Source organism: Cynara cardunculus (genome assembly GCF_001531365.2).
Source record: "Cynara cardunculus var. scolymus isolate 2C chromosome LG 3, CcrdV1, whole genome shotgun sequence".
Lineage (NCBI taxonomy): Eukaryota > Viridiplantae > Streptophyta > Magnoliopsida > Asterales > Asteraceae > Cynara > Cynara cardunculus.
This window is the reverse complement of record NC_037530.1, coordinates 38,769,874-38,791,779: the sequence shown is the minus strand read 5'-3', so window position 1 is coordinate 38,791,779 and position 21,906 is coordinate 38,769,874. Positions and strand designations below refer to the sequence as shown.

General features: G+C 35.3%; 2 protein-coding genes across 2 annotated transcripts; both read left to right on the top strand.

The window, feature by feature from the left end:
* The first annotated feature begins 233 nt into the window (after positions 1-233).
* On the top strand, positions 234-7,976 carry LOC112509701 (transcription factor MYBS3). The gene is made up of 3 exons (XM_025114798.1): positions 234-725; positions 6,008-6,216; positions 7,232-7,976. The coding sequence occupies exons 1-3, from the start codon at positions 440-442 to the stop codon at positions 7,778-7,780; spliced, it is 1,044 nt and encodes a 347-aa protein (XP_024970566.1). The 5' UTR covers positions 234-439; the 3' UTR covers positions 7,781-7,976.
* A 2,673-nt stretch (positions 7,977-10,649) lies between these two features.
* Positions 10,650-20,243, top strand: LOC112509236 (probable protein phosphatase 2C 68). Its single transcript, XM_025114092.1, has 6 exons — positions 10,650-11,099; positions 12,225-12,244; positions 14,317-14,362; positions 18,070-18,342; positions 19,006-19,117; positions 19,745-20,243. Exons 1-6 carry the CDS (start codon positions 10,650-10,652, stop codon positions 20,038-20,040), a joined length of 1,197 nt encoding a protein of 398 aa, XP_024969860.1. The 3' UTR covers positions 20,041-20,243.
* The last annotated feature ends 1,663 nt before the right edge of the window (positions 20,244-21,906 follow it).

The following is a 21,906-nucleotide window of genomic DNA, read 5'->3' as shown; positions in this document are numbered from 1 at the left end:
AAAAATATTATATAAAACAATTTCATAAAATTAAATAATTTCATAAAATTAACAATAAAATCGACGAATAAGAATAATTTACACGATTTATACAAATAAGAGTGGTTTCCATTTGATCATTATGTCCCTTTGAACATATATATTACGAATAAAAGAGTTAAAAATTGATGATTGGTAGAATGTAAGCACGACGTTATCTGAATGTGCCACACACAAATAATACCCCCAAACACACACTTCCGTAATTAACACCAAATCCAAGCCCCTTCCTCCATTGATTCCCTTATTTATTCTTCCTCCTTCTTCCTCCTTTCATCTTCTCCAATCTCCCTCCTTCTGAACATGCAATCTAACTTACACCCCCTGTTCATCCCAATCTTTCTCCACTGGTAATTCCTCCGCCTTTTGTTGGCCGTCATTTGGCCGAGCCGAGTCTACCATGACTCGGCGATGCTCTCATTGTAGCAACAACGGCCACAACTCACGCACCTGTCCATCGCGCGCCGGTGGTGTCAAGTTGTTCGGCGTTAGACTCACTGATGGTTCTATCATGAAGAAGAGTGCCAGTATGGGTAATTTATCTGCTCTATATCACTCATCTTCTCCGGCTGCCGTCTCACCTAATCCTAGCTCCCCCGCCACTTCTGACCCCGTAGAAGGTTACCTTTCCGATGATCCTGCTCACGCATCTTGTTCCGCTAAACGCCGTGCCGATCGCAAAAAAGGTCAGTTTAGGTTTTTTTTTTTTTTTTTGAATTTTGGTATCATTCGAGATGGCAAATTTGCAATCGAATTGTTTGGTCTTCGTACATCATTATTGTTATTGAAATGTGATTGGAGAGTCTTGGATGATGATTCATTCAACTACAGCAATCATATTTAATCATTTTATGCGATGATGATGATTAGGATCCTGATCGTTGATTTATATCACATATTTATATATCGTTATATTTTATATTATCTTAGGGTTGTGAATTTAAATTAGATAATTGCGATGTGGTCCTTTTGAGTGGATGTCTTTGCCTTTATCACCTTTGGTTTTGTATTGGACCATGTTTGTATGCTTAGTGGTTTGCCTTTTTGTTTTTGTTTGGAAAAACTAGAGTTCCTCATAGGGAAACAATTGTTGTAAAACCAGAGTGTATATGGTTAAAGAGACAGAAGTAAGAATAATTGGCCAAATTTCATAGGGGGTCCTCAGAAAGTACCTGACTCTTTGGTTTTCTAGCTATTTGTCTTATTTTCTTTTCATGTATCTAGTCGTGAATTCCAAACACATGAAACATTATCATTCTGAGAGGTTGGACCAGGTGTGGTACTTTTGCATAACAAGTTGCAATTTAATATAGATGAATAGTCCCCAATTTTTTGACAAGATGGGGAGAGATTAACTATTTTTTTAGGCTCTGGTACAGCTGGGAGGCTATCCAAACATATATGGGGAATACTGATATATCTATGCTATTCAGGATTAAGTTATTTATGCTAAAAAATCTAATTTATATGGATTCATAAAATTATATCTAAACCCCATGTTTGACAGTCACTCAATGGTCATGGATATGCTCTGTATGATCATTACATCTACTATATCTTCGGCAAGAACAAAATTATCTCATCAGTGCTTAGTGAAAGAAGTAACAATTTAAAATACCAGCTTACATTTAGCTGGACTTGGAAAAAAGCACTAACGAAAAAGTGATTTTGAGTCATACAACTAGTACCCTTGAATCCACCAAATAAGCCAATCTTTTCGTAACACATGCCATTTGTATATCATAACTGAAAATGATGACCAGTTTGTTTGTGAAGCGTTGGAGATTATATGGTAGGGTGTCAACATTTGCTTGTATCATATCAAAGTGATTCAAACCATCTTGTTAGTAAGACTGGCTCACCTATTTTTCTAAGAATGTGAACCACTCTAACTTGTGGAGGCTGCTACTAGAAATTGAATATTCAAGATCTATCCCATTCCATGGTGTAAACTTAGAATAAAAATATGTCGTCCCCAAGTATCCTGTCCCTTCCATGTCCACCGATCATGTAAAGCCACATCAGCATTTTGGTGAGGAGAGAGAATAAAACAGATGAATTAAATAAATTTAATTAAGTCAAATAATTATGTGTATTCACGTGATTGGTGGGGTAGGGAGGGGATAGGAGATTTGGGGACAACATATTTTTAAGGGGTTTGTATGTGTGTATGCCACAAAGTGACCGATAAATCCACAAGACGGAATTATGACAAAAAAATCCCGGGCAACAACATAGCTAACTCAAAGCTGTTTTAATTGGTCGAGGGTAAACATGTCCATCACAACTATATGGTCTTAAAAGCAAAGATTTTGCGGCAATGGCGGATCCAAGATTTTTGTCTACTGGGAGCACCTTTAAGGTAGATTAAAGGCCTGCAAAGTTGTCCGTGTGTTTTTAGCCTAATTCCATCTTTTCAAGGGTTTTTTAAAGTTTTTTAATTGACTTCGAGAGATTTTTAAGTTTTTTTGTCGATTTCAAGGGACTTTTTCTGTTTTTGTTGTTGATGTTGAGATGCTTTTTTGTTTTTTTGGTTGACTTCAAGGTAATTTTTTTGGTTGGTGGGGACACAGGCCGGAAATTACTGAGGGGACTGGTAGAAAGTTAAAGAAAAAATTGTTTTTAACCTAAGTAATTAAGAATTCTTTTTTTTAATGGGGGCCCATCCCCCCACCATTTATATGCTACATCCGCCCCTGTTGTGCGGAGTCCTTAAAAAACTGTGAGGCCAATAGACATAAGTTTCAAACATATGTTGAAGATGTGAAGGAATATACCATCTCAATGTTTATATCTCTGTTTTCCGAGAGATCAGCAATAATCTGAACATGTGCAAGTATCTTGAACTTGCTAAATCAAAAGGGATAGTATTGTCGGGTTGCTAAGTCAAACAGAATAAGCCAAAGAAAACTGAAATGGATATTTTTCAAAACTTTTATTGACCAAAGCTGTCTTCTTTTTTTAAAGTGTATAATATTTATATACGACAAATAGAACAAATAAACTCACACACCCTCCTCACCAAAAGGCCAAAGGCCCTTTGGAAAGAAAGACTAATATAGAGGATGAATGTCAGTGTGTTGTCAACTTATATCTCTGTATAATCAGTATGTAAATGAATTTGGATTATTCTGGAAACATAAAGCTAAATATGTAAATGAAATTGAATAATCCTGGAAGCATAAAACTAACTGCTGAAAGATATTGTGGAGAAATTACCGAGGGAATTCAGGAAAAGAGTCCCTAAGAAAAGCATATGTGACCTACTAGTTATTCCATAAACTAAATTTGGAGGCTAGCACAATAGAAGGGATAAACACTTTGCACCTGGTGAACATTGAAAGTACAGGTACCGTGTGAGATGTCTATGGCCTGTAAAATGCTTTTAGAGGGGTATTTCTTAACTTTTATGATATACCCAAATAATCTGGTATTTTCCATCCTCCTATGCTGCCAAAAAGCCACAAAACTAGCCATCAATGTCACTTTAGAAGATGGCTTCAATTGAGTACCTGTTAGATTACGAATCAGCACGTAATCATCCGATGAAATCTGTGTTTGTAATTTGTTGACCTTTCTTTCCCCTTTCTCTACAAGAACAGTAATGAGCCTTTGATCTCAGACTAGTTGGGACAAGCTAAAATTAAATCCGAATAGAAAACATTAGTAGGCAGCTCATTAGGGTGTACGGACACACATACCTTCCTTTAATGCACTCCTCTCTAAGGTAATTCCTTTGATGTATACCTCAACTCAAATCTAGTGCATTCAGAGGTTACCATTGGAGATCTCCAGCCCATGTACAAGATGTTTTTTCAGCTTTTGCTTAACTTGTTTCACCCGGCGTTTTTATTTCTAATCCTTTTTTATTGTATTCCACACATCCATCTCAACATTTACATTTCTGCTACATTCATCTTGCACGAAACTTACCTTTGAACTTCAATTGAACTTTCTGGTCACACAAGATGTCTCAAACTTGTCACCATTTCTTCAGTTCTACTATTGTCCTAGGACTAACGTTCTCTAATCTCTTCATCATTCTATGATACTGATCAAGAATTATGGAGCATATTCTTCCTAACTGCTACTTGTTTGGGCATACTCGTTTGTTTCCTTATTAGCATCATGCTATTTTAAATTTCATACACCTTTCTTTATCCATGTCTGATTTGAAACCTCTAGATTCCAAGGTATTTCTTGAGACCTCAAACTTTGCATTGACACTTTGACTTGTCTCTCCAAGCATTACATCACTGGTGGAAAGCATATACCATGGTATACTAGTCTGTATATCATCAGTGAGCTAACCCGTAACTATAAGAGAGACTTAAAGTTGGCCCATAGTGTGACCTTAAGTAACAGGAAAATACTTTATCTCACCTTCAACGGGTTTTTGTGCTTGTTACTTTGTCATCATACATAATGTTTAATCAGTCACATATGTTGTAGAAAATTTCCTCGTCTCAAAAATCCCACTACAACACTCCACTTAGCACCATATCATGTATCTTCTTGAGATAAATAAATATCATAGTCAAATTCTTTTGGGTTTGATGTCTAGTACCTCAACTTTCTTCAGCCACCTCCTGAATGCACGTCATCATTTCTCTGCACAACCTATTACATTCCCTTGCAATATTCTAAGTCAATCTCCAACGTTCAGTTGTTAAACATACTTGGAATATTTCCTTATTTCACCACCTAGTTCTGAGTTGCTAACATCCTTCATGACATCTGACCCCTTCTCATGAGGACAGAAAGTTATCTACCTAGATTCTTATCATTACTAAAAGATTAACTAGGTAAGAATCAGGTATCTGAAAGAGTGGTTACAACCATCAAATCAACTATTGCAAAATTCAAGATTTCTTTTCCTTCTCGATTCTTATTACCATATGCTTATCTCTTATGAATTTTTTAAGCGTCCCTCTCTTCCTAATACAGCCATTAAATCTCATCTCATAAAGAACTTTCCCTGGTTAGTATCCCCCGAACAACTTCTAAATCTTCCAGGATTTGTAAATTTATAAATTCCTCCAAACTTACCTTCCTTAGGGGCATATGCATTAATGACATTCATAGCCACCAAACCTGCAACTAGTTTAGCTAGCATGACGCTTTCTCCTTGCTTTTAAATTCCAACTACATCTCTCATCTCTTAGGGAGGGAATGGTTTTAAAGGATTTGGATTTCGTGGAAGGATTTGAAATCTTTGGTGTGTTTGTTTTGTAGGATTTGGAATGGAATTGAATTCCATTATTTATAAGAAAATTATAAAAAAATTCTAAATAGTTATAAAAATAATTAAATTACCTTTTTAGTACAAAACAAATGTTTTTAACATAATTTAAACCATTATTACATACAAATCCAATGAAATCCTGTGAAATACCAATCCCCTAGGATTTCAAAATCCTATGTTTGTGGGATTTCAATCCAGGAATTAAAACCAAACGTGAGATTGGAATGGAATTCAATTCCAAACCAATCCAATCCCACAAACTAAACGGGACCTTAGGGTGCATTTGGTATGCATGACAGGATGGTATAAGAACTTGTTGTTCCATGTTTGGTGCGAACATTCCGCGATTGGGTGGTACAACAATGCATTTTTTAGATAGGAAGATGGCACAATATTGGTAAATTACTAAACTACCCATGTCAAATTAAAATCCTAAAATCTTCTTGAATTCTTTCACCCACCTACCTACTCTCGCTCGTCTAGTCTAGTCCAATCCAGTCTAGTCCGCGTGCTAAACACACCCTTAAAGTACATACCCTATTCCTAGACTTATCTATCGGAATCTTTGCTTTGTGTTTAACACTTGTCCTGGAAGTTTCATCTTACTTGCATAGTTTTGATGAATCTGGACAATTTGCGCATATATATTATTCTTTAACAGGAATTAATTGATTTCAACAAAATTTGACACACGATATTGAGTAGTGCATTAAATACTTGCAGGTACTCCGTGGACAGAGGAGGAGCATCGATTGTTCCTACTCGGTCTCCAGAAACTGGGCAAAGGAGACTGGCGTGGCATAGCACGCAATTACGTCCTGTCCAGGACTCCTACTCAGGTTGCTAGCCATGCCCAGAAGTACTTCATAAGGCAATGCAGTGCTACTCGAAGAAAAAGGCGTTCTAGCCTTTTTGACATGGCTCCAGATATGGTTTGTCTTGCTTCTTAAATATCAAATCTTTCACTATATTCACACACACACACACACAAGGAAAAAAGATGAATGATGAAATAACCATAAATGTCTTTTGCATAATCTATATATGAAGTCTGAGGCACTACCAAATCGCTTGTGGCCATGGAGGTTCACATGCGATGACTGCAGGCCTTTTGTGGTTGCCCGGGGATTACTTGGTGAGCATAAGTTGGCCCGGAAACCCATGGTTACCCAGAAAAATGTATCTATGAGGAATTAAATAGGAAGAATGGAGAGAATAATATAAAAATTAAGAATTTTTAGGATCTCACTGGGATGTTGAACAAAAAAATCTTGTACTCATGGTGGTATATAATAGTTCACTAGACATACGACATAACAAAAATTTTCTAGACTGAGACAAGACAGGACTTGGGGGCTGTTTGGTTGGTTTTACATTCTTGTATGGATAAAACTGTTTGTATAGGTTGAGAACGTTTTTGTGTGGGAGAGTTTTTCATAGATAGAATAAACGTGCCTTTTAATTGGGAAGAATAGGTTTGGAAAAACATGACTTTCTGCATAAAGCTCCCCCCTTAGAAGCTTAATGGATAAAGCCATTTTCTATATCATTAAGCCGCTACCAAACAGTCATATATAGCCGACCAAATAAGAGGCGAGTCTCATTAAGCTCATAAGCTTCTAACAAAAATGCCCTTAGTGGGATTTTTGTCCCACCAAATAGGTGGAAAAAAAATCTTGGAGATTGAGACATGATTAATAAATTATAAACTACCCATGTCAAATAAAACCCTAAAATCTTGCAAAATTCTTTCACTCCGTCTACTTTGATCTCGCCTGTCCAGACCTGTTTGCCTACCAGACGCTACCTTAAGAATTCTTCTCGATATAATTTAGTGCCATCGCTTTGCTTTTTGGTAATCGGGTATAAACTTCCAGTTTTATATGGTTCTTAGGGACGACGTTTTATTTCAATAAAACTTTTTATATGAAAACGGGTGTTTCGCAGGCTGCAGAACCGCCAGAAGATCATTTCATGCTCCCTCCAGCGATAGGTACGGATCATACCGAAAAAACCCAGTGTTCATTGAAACTCTCTTTGAAACCCGATTCCGATCAATCTATGGACACTGCTTCTCCAATCGAGATGAAAGAAGCCATGATCAAAGAAGAAACATCAACGACCGTAAGTGAACTCCCACCAATAATACCGACATTTTATCCCGCTTACATCCCCATTCCGTTCCCCGTATGGCCATCAACCATGACCCCACTCGAAGAACCAACTAATAATAACGACAATAACAAAGGAGCAGATCCATCTCACCATCGAGTCTTGAAGCCGATCCCGATCCTTTCAAAAGAACCCATGAATCTAGACGAATTAGTCGGAATGTCGTCACAGTTGAGCCTAAAGGAAACCGAGCCTTCACCTCTATCGTTGAAATTACTGGCGGAACCCTCGAGACAGTCGGCGTTTCATGCCAGTACTCCGGCCGTCGGAAACGGTGGTTCAGGTGTAAACAAGGGTGGCAGTAATGGTTTCCGGCCAATTTGAAATGTGGTTTGCCATGCAAGTTACATGGGGTGTTAGATTAGTGTGTTTTGGGGTTTTAAATATATTTTATTCTTTTATTTTTATGTAAACGAAAAAATAATACGTATTTAGGAGTTTTTCATTTTTTATTTTTATAATAATTTATGTTTTTTTGTAATGTAAACAGTGTTGTGATTGATGTTTGATGACCTAATGAAAACATATTATTATTCAGTTTGTTTTTAAGTGTCGTTGAAGTTTGAAGTCTAATTTTACTGATTAATAAGAAGTGGAGTTGATTACTGAAATATGAATACAGAATCAATAAGGCATTGTTTGTTTTTTTTTAAATATCTCTTATCCAGGGGCAGATCTAGTGCATGGTGGTAGGGGTCCTAGGCCTCCAACAAACCCACCAATATTTTTTTGAAAAAAGCTACAAAAAGATTTGTTTAGTAAATTTTCCTATTGTATGTTCAACAACATTAAGGTAAGGGTCCCCAATTTGATATTCTGATTGTTAATTGGTCTATTTGCAGCACACAATGATATTATCGTTCGAAATATAAAATATAAAAATTATGCACCTCGATGAATTAGTAAAAAGTCAAATGAAGATCGACTGAAATAAGTTATCTTTATTCTGTTAACTGAACCGTTTAAGTCGAAAAAGAAAACCCAAAACCGTTTTCATCCGGATGAATTATTTGGTTTTGAATTCTTTTTTTTTCACACCCCTAAGTATGCCGCCAACTATAAAAGTATCTGGATCCGCCACTGGTCTTATCAGTCTTATGTTTGATTCAGTAAGAGCTAGGACAATTCAGACCGTTTGTTTTTTTCCAATTTTTTAGACGCTCTTATGTTTTAGTGCGTTTTGAAAAAATTAAGAGGTAACCTAAGGCTGATGACGGATGTTGAGTCCAAATAATAAGTTCCAACTATTGGCAATAACAGTAAATCGGGTCGAATCCACAACGACTCGGTTTTAACTTATTGTTGCCAAAGAATCCAAGTATAAGAACGAATAATTAAAACATGCAATTAAAATAGATTAAAAAAACAACATATTAAAAACCCAACAATAATTTACTCTCGATTAAAGTGCAAATACTTATCATTGATTCTGGAAATGTAAAGTAGTAAAACAAATCCAAATTGACTATGTTATCAAAAAGCTCTGATAACCTAGATTTTTTCTTAGATAAACATTGATTAAAACATACTCTTTAATCAAATTTTAATCTCACATGGGAATTTGAACAAGTTCTCAAATTTCGAGGTGCGATTAGCATTAACGAGTTAAAAAATACCAACTCGAAGCAATAAGCACACAAGCTCGACTTATTGAAACTTCTCGCAAGAATTCAAGAAATTGAATTGAAAACCTTATCGAGACCAAAAAGATTTCATTCGTCAGTTTATCAAAATCCCTAGACAATTACAGATTGTAGGGTTTCAAATAACAAAGATTCATAAGAATATTAATTAATTGATCAAGTTAATTAACGATTCAAACGAAAGTGACATTCAAACGAAATTCACGCAAATAAACATGTGCCACAAGATTACAACGAAATCTCAAAGTAAATGCAACAGGAGCTAAAGAAAAACCATTGTTGGAATCGAAAAACGTAGTGACACATGGCTAAGTTGAGATTACAACTAAAAACGGGAAGAAAATTATCAAAAGTGAAAAGAAATTGATGAAAAAACGCTTCCAGTTGATCCTTTGCTCTCTTCAATTCGTTCCTAGAAGTCGCTTCCCTTAGAATGACCATTTTCACCCTTAAAAACCGACTCCCCCACTAAATAACACGTCATTGGAAACGTATGCTTCTGAGTTTTTTTCATTTTAAAAGTATGTCTGAGTCCTTTATTTGAATAAGTATGCCCAATCATCATTTGTAAAAATATGCCTTCTTTAAATTTTGAAAAACTATGCCTCATCTTGCAATCATTTAAAAACTATACTCCATAGAGACTTGGCGACATTTTTTTCTTCTTCTAATTAACCTGAATATCTAACCCGCTATGCAAGCCGACTAATCCCAGAACGACCACCTGCTTTGCAGATAGCTCAGAGTCACCGTATTTGAACCTCCGTGGCCACAGTGAGATTTTTAATAGAAACCAACCAAATAATCCATAAATGGCGTACTTTAACAAAAAAAATCTCCTATTATTTTTGTTAGAATATTAATAAAAGAAAATATTTTCTTTAACAAATTAAAAAAAAGTAAAACCCAAAGGTGGTGTCTGATTGGTTTGAGTTTAAGCTTCATAGGTCAAAAGTGCCTAAAGACCCTAGGTTCAAATCCAAGAAGAAATAAAAATCTCCTTGTTGTCATGGAGGTTTAAATATGGTGACTCCGAACTACTCGTAAAGCAGATGATCATTCTAGGATTAATGGATTCGCATAGTGGGTTAAATATTCATGTTAATAAAAAAAAGTATTATATTTTACATTATAGTAACCATTTATTAAAATAAATTTGACAAATAATCAAAATTAAACTAATTCGCGCCTAATACAAAATTTGAATAAATCCCTTATCTGGAGTCAACAAGTCAATGTAACGTATACGACAATATCAGCTTACCACACGGGACACGTGTTTTTATATCCAGCTGTTAGAATCTGATTGGATTGTCATCGTTTTAAAGGTGACCAACATGTGACACTACTGAGACTTGTTCATGCAAGCTTTGCAGCTTTGCCATCTATCAATCGGCCCTCTGAATCCCTCTTAATCTAAACCCTAGATTTCCCCTTTAAATCTTATCGCAAACACTTGCAATTCGCATTTCAGACCAAAATCAACAAACATCGCCGCCTCTCTCTCCTCTCTTTCTCTCTCTACCACCGCCGACGACCTTCCGATCGATATGGCTTACGGAGTACCGGCGATCAACGACACTACCAGCAACATATCGGAATCAGATTCCGATGATATCTTTGAAATAACTGAAGACGAGTTCAATAATCGGAATCTGGTGATTGGATCGCCTGTACCGGCAGCTGGTGAGATTGAGAAGGATCCGATCTATATAGACGACGATTTAGGTATTTACGAAGAATTAGACGATCTGGTGCAGGTTGAAAGTGATGATGATCATCAGATCTGCATCGGAAGGAACAACCAAAAGATATCGTGGGGGTTTTGTGTAGACCAGGGGATGAGAAAGTATATGGAGGATCGGATTGTGACTTTTCCGTCGTTTATGTCACTGCGATGCGACAGTTTCGGTGGTTGCACAGCGCCTCACTGTAGATTTGCGTCGGAGGTGACTCCGATTCACTACTTTGCCGTCTTCGACGGCCATGGAGGCTCTCAGGTAAATAAATAATACTTTAATTAATTATTTAAACACTGAAATTTTGACGTATCTCATAAATGGACTTCGATTTGATATTCTTTTTGACATATTTATTCATAAACAATTTTTAGTATTTCAGATACCAGTTTCTTGTTTAATGTTTAAGATGATTATATGTTATACGAAATTTTGTCGGATTGTCGAATATGTGGCTACAATATGTATGGTATATAGAAATGTATCATTTGCTCAAATGATCTCGATTATGGTATATAGAAGCTAAAATTGTGTATATTACTTAAAACTATAAAACATTTATATATATATATATATATATATATACTATATTATAAAAACATTTGATAAAAACTCTTAAAAACTATTTTTTAATGCACAAAGTATTGTCTGTTGATGCATATTACTTAAAATTCAAGATTATAAGTAAATTGTGTGTAAATACAACTTATTAAAACTACATATTTGAATTCGTATAACTAACTGCAGATAAACATAATCAAATACAAGAAAAACAACTCATTTTAAATATATAAAATATAAAATATTAATATCGATATCAATATATTTTCGAATTTATATTTTATTCAAAAATAAAAACATTATCGCTTCTTCAAAACCACATAAAACCGTATTATATTCGACATAAAAAAGAATAAAATGAAACATTGAAATCGAGATGTGTCTTGATGTATTGCACGAGCACCCTTCTAGTGTATGTGTGTGTATATATATATACATCGAGACATATCTCGATTTCAATGTTTTATTGAAACACAAAGCATAAGAATAAAAAATAGAACATTTGTACGACAAATATGTCACACTAGTAGAAACATACTATACATACATGTCCATGTTCCGATGATACATATATATATATATATATATATATATATATAGTTTGCACATACTCTTACATGTAGCTTGTCCCGCTTGTTTGTTTTAATTGTTGTATTGCTAGTCAACCATCTTTATAGAAATAGTATCTCTACCTTTTAAGGTAGAGACGATGTTAATTTACATACATCCTATCTTCATACTCTACCTCTGAACGATTTTTATCGTGTTCGTTTGACTTGGTCTTTGTGTTGGCTTTGATATGTATATGATGTTAATTAATAACAGACAATGACCATAATTATACAGTAATTTTTTTGAACTAGTTAAGTACTGATGCATGTGACCAGTAGGTTATGTACGTGAAACTAATATATGTTAATGGGATTGATACACGTTGTTTAAATACGAAGAGATGCGTACTTCTTATAAAATATGAATACAGGTGTAATTTACAAGCTTTATAGATATCATATTACAACATCATTCAATACTTACATGCGTTTTAGTTTATAACATCGACTCTAAATGACAGTGTAATCACCACTAAATTGAACGATTAATTGTCAAATAGATGGATGATTATTAATCCGAACACGATGGTGGATTTTTCATTTATTAGATCCTTGGTCTGTTGTGGATAAAATATTATTTATATTATTATAATAAGGTTTTTTTGGGTATTGTTTTAATTGGTTTAATGGACTGCATGGCTTATTCGTTAAGTCATACAAAAATGATTGGTTATGCTTATTCGGTAAGATAATGACTTATTCGCTTAGCTTATTGGCCCTTGTTCTATCCATCCAGGCATGAAAAAGACCCCCTACTCCCTCTGTTAATCAAACATCTTCCATCACTGCCCCTTCTACACTTTGTATGCGATCCTCCATCACTACTCCATCCATGCCATCCTCACTGAAATGTCGCCCAACAGTGCCATCTAAGCCATCTTCCTTCACTGCTTCTCCGATCGTCACTGCTACCCTCTCTCTTCCCATCTTTCATCACCGCTTCCTTCTTTGGTTCTTTTTCTGATATTGTCTTTCTAAAGAGTTCTTGATTATAAATTTGATTTGAGGCATTTTGAAGATATCATGAAAGAAAAGGGTCAACTAAGAAAAGATTGAGATCCTGCTTCAATTTCAGTTCCACCGTTACAAGATGGTTATGTATTTCCTGATGTTTTCAAACACACACCAAAAAAAGGAACAAACAATATATGACATGAATATACATACTTATGCATTATCCATCCAAGTTATGTAATAATAAAGAGGATCTTGTATGAAAATCTTGATAGATTTAGGAACAACTCATAACATATTTTATAATAATAATAAAAAAAACAAATATTTTGTAATAAGACGACTTTGGTTATAACTTATTGGTTAAGATTCAAAAAGATGCAGTGGAAGTTGCATTTTCAGACATGAAGGTTTATATACAACGATTCCATTCCTTTTGTGGTCGTCCCACAAGATTAGTCAGTACGTGTAACTTGACCCGGATACTTACAATTATGAAAAGAAAAACTACTCTATAACAAAGTAAACAATAATTAAATAAATATAAGTTACGTGAATAATTAACCAGTAATAATAAAATAATGTTATTCAACATAATAATTAATTTAGAGTCTGTTTCTTAGCAGCTTAATGACTATCACAATTTATTCCCATATTTCAAGGAAGAAAGTCAAAAAAAATTCCGGTTATGCCCCTTCCTATTAAAAAAATACATTCTTCCCATCGATATTTTTTTTTAACAGAACCAAAAACACTTCGATCTGCACAAATATCTTAGGGGGTGTTTGAGATTGCTTATTTGAAATAACTTATGTTTTCCTATAAAAGTGCTTATCAGCTTATTATAAGTTAGAATGTTTTAACTTTTTCAAAAAAAACTTATTATCGGTTTGACACATGTATAAATTGTTTACCCACACACTCAAAATGCTTATTACCGCTATCATACCGGAATAAAATAATAGTATTCCTAGAACACCCCGGTATACAAGGACACCTTTATGGAGATGATGTAAAACCATAATCCGTATAATTAGAAGTAAACCGGCAAAGATACCTAAACCTGTTTTGGCGTATGCTTTCGATCACACATTTAAATCCCTCTCTGAAGCACTCCTCCTTGATGCGTCTTTATAATGCGTTTGGTATGCAGACTACATGGGACGAGATGGGACAAACAAAAGTCCCATGTTTGATATGCATCGGACAAAAATTACATGATACTAGATGAAACTATTTTTAAATTTGATGGGGATAGATTTTTGGTACAAACTATCTCACCCTTGGAAATCCAATAAAAAACCTAATTACTAAACCCTCCTTCATCATCGTCTCTTTTCCACCGTTCCAAGAGAGCTCCTTCCACATCGCCTCCTTCCACCGGCTTCTTCCACATCGGTATGATTTCTCTTTGCTGCATCGATTTCTTTTTTACGATTCTTTGCTGCGTCGATTTCGTTTTTGCGATTCTTTGCTGCGTACGATTCCATATCGTTCTTCTCTTGGATACAACACATATACCTGGAGTTGATCTTTTTATGGAACAATTCCAGGCTTAATTACAAAACTAATACCTGCTGGTTTACCTACTTACTACTTCTTTCTCTCCAAATGCTTCAATTTTCTATGATTATGCAGTTCCAAATTGAGGACCTCAAAGAGCCATTAAAAACCCATATGCATGTTCAAATTTCTGAATAACATGTAAAAATGGGTAATATGGTCATTTTTATTTAATGTATTAAACTTGATTATAAAAACTATGTAATTAAAATATATTTTAGTTGATTTGTTGTCATTTTACGATCATTATACGATAAAAATAACATTAAACAACATTTAAGGGTAATATAGTCATTTTAACAGTTTTGTCCGTTAAGGTTCAATGCATTTTAATGGTGGCGCGCGATATAATTGTGATAATTTTTAGATCTTGATTACCTTAGGAGAAGCAATCATATCATACTTTTGTAATTTATTGATTTTGTTAGATTTGATACGGACGCCTTGTTTCCTGTCTTAACGGCATTTGGTTGTCCACGGGAATTTAGGGAGGATGATGCAATTGATAAGTTTGTAGATCATTATTGGAATTTCTAATGGTATTTGCGTTTGCACCTTGATCTATTTGGATTTGAAGTCCTTACTAGATTGTCATATCTAGAGGATGTTGTGAGTAGGTTTCCATCCTAATATCACTTAAACTTTTTGCACCTGACCTTAGCAATCTGTTCAGCCAGCACATCTTCTGCACTGGTGTGCACCACTGATCCAATTTTTTTTTTCTTCCTCGCTAGCCTGCATACTGGTATGTGAGTCCCAACTGTGTGTATCCCCAGCCCCATGTTCTGTTTTTGCCCGTTGTGTTCTGGATTTTGGGTACTTCATGTTTGTATGGCATTTAGCCAAACGGAATAGAGGTCGTTTTTTTCTTTATGTTTTGGGGTACATGATGAATCAATATAATGCAGTTTGGTGGATATATGCTCAATTTTGTTTGATCCTCTGTTAGCCTGTTTCTGTTAAGTGTTTCTATTTAAATTGGTGCCAATTACATAAGCTACAATGTGTAGTTGTCATTCTAGAAGCAAGCTTCCGAGCCTCCTGCCTTCTTTTTGCAGAAATGCTTTTCATGATCTCAAACTCTTTCCTCGATTGCTATGTTTTCTTTCTTAGTTGTAAGTCTTTATGGAGAGTTGGTAAATTATCGTTTCCTTAGGTGAGTGTAATATTAAATACTTGGCAAGAGAATTATTGTTTCCTTAGGTGATTGTAATAGAGGCACACTTATCGGTTTTTCTTATTAGTCAAATTTCGCTTTCTCATCCTTCTCATGAGAGGGTATTATTGCGAGAGTGTAGAATGATATGGAAGAGTGGCAAGTGATAATATTGTCTAGCTATTTGCTTGTTCGACAATCAATCAGAAAGTACTTGTAATTGCATTAAGTAGAATTTGTACGTGAAAAGTTGATATGCACCAATATTTATAATAGAAAACCGTACAGTCATATGATAACTGTTTGATATCCTTTGAAAAGGCATTGTTGTTTGTCTGACTTCATTATGGACTTGGTGATCAAATTTAGTGTTGCATGCTAATGATATGATATCCTGTGTGGAGCGTTGTAGTCAAATTAACTTCATTATGAATTCGATGGAACCTTTGACAACTTGTAATCAAGTGTGCTAGAGGACTTATCATGTTCCCAAACAATTTAGATTGAGGAAAATGCATAATCAAGAAAGTTAGCAGAGGAGACATGGGATAATGATAATCTTAATATCAACTTCCTTGCTTTTTGGACAATTTAGAGTATCAGAGGCATGTTGGCCACCAATTAGACATTTAGACCTGTGAATAACTATTAATGCAAGTTCTCTAATGTATGGGAATGTATTGACTATTAGTGATACAACAAACCAATAAACTTTGATTATTTGTTTCATTGGCTCATATGTTATTTCATACTTGAGTTACTTGTACTTTCTTTCTCATGTTGTTGTGTTGGCGATTTGGTCTTATTGCTTAGTTGGTGTCTTTGGAATGCTTTATTAGCAATAGACATGAGAGGTCTGTCAAGTTGCCAAAGAGAGTTTTCAACATGATCCGAGCATGTAATCTTTAGGTCTTGATCAAAGTTTTGCTATGAAAGTAACTTTTAATACACGGAATTTAGTGGTAATAAATGGAGCTTTAAAATGATCTTTTACTCTGACGAAAATGCATGTTTGGGCTATCTATCAACCTTTTCCAATATTGCTGTTTCAATACCTATGTTGTAGGTCAAACAAAGTGTAAATTCCTTGCCTATTGCCGTTCCGATACCTATGTTGTAGGTCAAACAGAGTGTAAATTCCTTGTCTGATCCTTGATTAGTTTGCATCAATAACCATTGCTTTGAAGTGATGATTTAATTTTTTAGGTACGTTTTTATTCCCATTCCAGATGGATTTATGAAAAAGTTCATTTTGTAATGTGGCCCAACTCAGTTCCTATGGTTAGAGCCTAAGCACATTAAATTTTTTCCCATAACCTTAACAAGAAGATCGATCTTGATGTCATTTAATTGCCTAATCCCAAGTGTCTTCCGCTCTAATGTAGTCTCAGAATTTTTAAGGCCACATTGATATTGTTCACACTTAAGCACCTAAATTTTCAATCCGAACATGGTGTGTTTTTAATGGGCTTTATCCCCCTCTTGATTCATGGGGTTTATACCGTTAAATTGTAATAACGATTGTCGAAGCATTATTTTCCGTGGTAACCACCATTTATGCCATTTGAAGCTCTTTTTCCGTTTTTGTTGTTCTATTATCTGTTGGTTCTTGATTAAGAAAACTCTAGGCCGTTCAGAATGGGAAATCAGGGTTAAGATAATCCAAATGGGAAAGAAGACAAATCTGGTGATGCACTAGTTAACATCATGTATAATATTATTATTGTATAGTTCAGTAATTTCCTCTTATTTAGGTATGAGATCAACACTTGAAATTTTATAGGGGAGTGGAGTAAGTACAAATATTCTGACCTCATTTGCTGATTCCGCTTGTTGGTGACTAACATATGCGCATGTAATGTTTCTTTGATAGGAGAAGAGTGATGCGAGTATAGCAGAATCGGAAGATAATATAGAAAATTGACATCATTCAGGCTCTACAAGAACACATTCCAATACTGGACATTGAAATTATAACATCTTAGGTGAATCTCATATTGCCAATGAAAAAGGAGGATGTTGAGTAGGCCTGAAGAGGGTGTCTGGAATTAAAGGGCGGGAGTTTGTGACAACTCGTTCCATATGGGTAGCAAGTGAGATTTGTGAGCTCCTTATAAGCCTTAAGTTGTAGGCTACCAATAACCTCCGCCATGGTTAAGGTTGTAGGGCTTAGGGTTAAACCATCAAATCTGACTTCCTATTTTAGGGAGGTAACCATCAAATATACGGATCTAATATGAATTCCCTTTTTAGGGAACTAACCATCAAATATACATCTTGGATTCTGTTTGCTCATTTTCCAAGGTTTGAATTTAATGAATTGACTGGGATAGATAATCTTACTCTGACAAGGACTTTAATCATTATTTCATTGATGATGCAACAGGTCAGTGATCATTGTGCCGACTCACTGCATGAAGAAGTGAAAAAAGCATGGGAGTCTGAAGACTGTACAAATGAATGGAACAAAAGGTGGCAATCTGCTCTTTCTAGGGCTTATGACAGTGCCGATAAGGCTTGTGAGGAGGAAACTGGGGTTGGATCCACTGCATTGGTAGTGCTCGTTTCTGCTTGCCAAATTGTTGCTGCAAATTGCGGTGATAGTCGGGCCATTCTTTGTCGAGGGTCTCAAATCATTCCTCTGTCGGAGGATCATAGGGTCTCTTCACTGCCTAAAAATTTCACCTTTTCTCAATATGGTTTTTCCATTGTTTTCTTGGCTTGCTTGTTTATCTTTTCTTTGATATCTTCAAAACAAATTATCTTGACGGGCTGTTGACATATGCTTTCGCATGTCAATATATGCTGTTCAAGTCCTTCACCTGAATCAAAGTAAGTGGCTGTTTGGTTGGTTTTCCATTAAGTTCTATATGGATAAACTTGTATGTGTGCATTAATAGATTGGGAAGGTTTTTGTTTGGGAGGGTTTTTTCATGGATGGAAGGAGCATCTTTTATAATTGGGAGGGACATGTTTTTATAAAAATTGGCTTTCTGGATAAAGTTCCCCCTAGAAGCTTACTAAATAAGCCACTTTCTATATCATTAAGCCACTACCAAACAGTCATGTATAGCTAACAGAATAAGTTGCGAGTCTCATTAAGCTGCTCACAAACAGCCCTAAATTCAAGATATAGTTAATGGTTATTCCAATCAACTATCCTAATGTGGTTTACCCCCAAAGTCTCATGCTATTATCCTTACTTTCTAGATATATTAGTGTTTGCTTGTTTCACCGGTCTATAGGATTAACTATTTCTGCGACTTCTCAAATGATGATGTATTTTTCACTAACACACTCGGTAACTGTTCTCTTGTGACAGCCTGACAGAGAAGACGAGGAGCAGAGGATTGCGAAGAGTGGGGGTCGTGTATTAGCTGACTTGTGGGGTGTACTGAGAGTGGATGGTGTTCTTGCGATGTCGAGGGCCATAGGTTTAAAAATATTTCTATTAAGTTTTTGTTTTTTAAAATTTGATATCCATTTTCTGATGCATATATAAATATATACTTTAATTCATTTACACTGGGAAGCTTTCTACTTCTGAGTGAGGGCCGTATACTAAGCACTTACCTTGGTTAGCGCTTACTGGTTCGATTACCTTATCGGGTGAACATAACAAGAACCGAGAATCCTACTGGTAAAAAGGAAGGTAATGATCGAGAGTCTTGCCCAATAAGTGAGGGTGATGGCTCTTACCTGATAAGCGCTTACCGAGTTGTAAACGCTTACCATCAATCCCATTTTGATGGCTGGGAATGTTTCCCCATAAGGTAAACGAGAATGGTGACTCTTGCCAACAAGCGCTTACCCGGTAAGCGTTAGGTAAACGGCCCCTTATTTGGTGAGGTTTGAAACTAGGACCTCCTGGGAGGCTTGGCTCTACCGGTAACCCAGATACCGCTAGCCGCTAGGTGTCATGCTAGTGCTCATCTTCCTGATTGATTCCATGTTTTCGTTACTTGTCACATCGTCGAAGGAACTTGTTCTAAGGTACTTAATTTAAAGCTTTCCTATTTTCTGTTCATTAAATTGGACTTCCGAAAATGTCTGAATTTCAGGAGATAAGTCGTTGAAGCCTTCCGTAAGTTCTGTTCCCGAACTGACTTTCACAACCAGGTCTGAAGAGGACGAATGCATCATAATAGCTAGTGATGGTCTGTGGGACGTCGTATCTACAGAATGCGTGGGGAATCTGGCTTGTGAACTCCTGCAACATGAGCGGCAATCGGCACATTTCGGTGAGAGCCCAACGCAGTATGTCGCCGAATGTCTGTTCAAAGAAGCATGCTCAAGATCAAGCAGTGATAACTTCTCAGTAATTGTCGTTGATTTGAAGCCGGCAAGAAGGAACTAGCTGCAGCTCTAAATATGTCACAACTTTTCATCCTTCAACTTGATGTTATTGTGCAATATATAATCTTAAATTGAAGCTTTTCTAGTTGATATTTGAATGACAATATAAAAAAATTTCAATTTAAAATTTAGACACATCTGTTCATTTTGGTTAGTTTTCTATCATCAATTTGGCGACTTCCATGGCAGTCACTTCTTTCTTTTTTTGTTCTTTTTTCGCTCCCATTCCTCTCTTTTTACAGGTTGTTTCAAACTCCCGAGCGATGGCATTTGATCTTGCAAACAAGAGCAGAACAAATGCTGTGACGAATCGATGAGTATCTTGGTAAGTGAAAAGTAATCTAAAATCCAGTCTATGATTGCATCTATTCTTGCAAATAATTGATTGTTCTTTGAAGCCCATTTGTTTAGTTAGCTTAAAATGTTCTCAAGCAATCTTGCACATCTTGGTGTGGCAACCCATGCTTTGTCCCCACTGTCCTATATTCCCTTGAAGTTTTATAATATGAAATCTAATTATATGAGTATGCTGCAGTCTTGAAAAGCTATCTTTCATTTTTAATATCATAGTATTAGTATGTCTTTTACTCCTAGGGCCTCTTTGTTAGCAGCTTAATCACACTCGAAACTTATCCGGTCAGACTGGTCAGTTATACATGACTGTTTGGTAGTGGCTTAATGATATAGAAGAAAATGACTTATTCAGTGAGCTTCTAGGAGGAGCTTTATTAAGAAAACCAAGTTTTTTCCAAACCTGGTTAGAAAAACGCTCATTCCGTCTATGGAAAACCCTCCCAAACAAAAATCTTCTTAGGATTTGATGGAAAACCAACCAACCAAACAGCCACTTAGAAGGGTTTGGTTTATATAGGTTAATATTAGGTAGGGGACAAGATAATAATTGAAGATTGTTACCGAGTCAGGTTCATTCTCTCTTTTAGTTTATTCTTGATAAATGTAAGAGGATAGGATATATAGGCTCTAATTGTTGTTCGGTATAGGATTGCCCGTGTGTCTATTCTGAAAGTACAGTTTAAAAAATCTGTATATAATTGCAATAATATATATGATGGAGAAAGGGGAATCTCCTTCTCTTGTCCCCTAAAAGTCACAAAATCATATTCTGATCCCTTCCCACCAAGCCTTGATAAGCTTTTCTTCTTTAATAAAAGCACTAGTTGTCTCCCCGCGTATTGCGGTGGGAGACAAAAATTTTAACGATTTTGAAGTTCCACTGGTTTTATAAGATAATATTTAACGATGATATATGTTACATTTGGTCTTTACAAATTAATACAATTTGAATAAATAAGAGTTATGGTTCCAATTACAGACTATCGATGAAAAAAATTGTATGACAGTTTAAAATCCAATATATTTAAAAGACTCCACAAATGTGTTCGATTTACACCAAGAGCAAAGAACCAAGAAACTTGAGTTTTAAGATAAACACTCAAAACCAATAAAGAAAACTACAAATTTGACAGATCATAAGCCATGAAAAGACCAAAAAAGATGGCTTTTAGAATGAAATTTCAACTGTTTACCCTTTTTTTTTCCAGAAACTCAGATTAAGGTTGAATTAATACATGTATATATATTTTTCAAAAAAACCCAAAAACATATTAATTCATAACATATTATACAGTGTAATTTGGACAGCCTAACCCCAAAATATATAGTATATATATAAATAAATAACTATAAAAGTATAAATCGTAAATATTAAAAATATTTTATTTACAATATATATAATATATAATAATATAATTAAGTCAAAAACTATTCAATATTGGACTCATTTTGAAGGTATTAACGAGACGATTATAATGGTGTAACTTGTTAAAATAAAAATGTATTTTTTAAA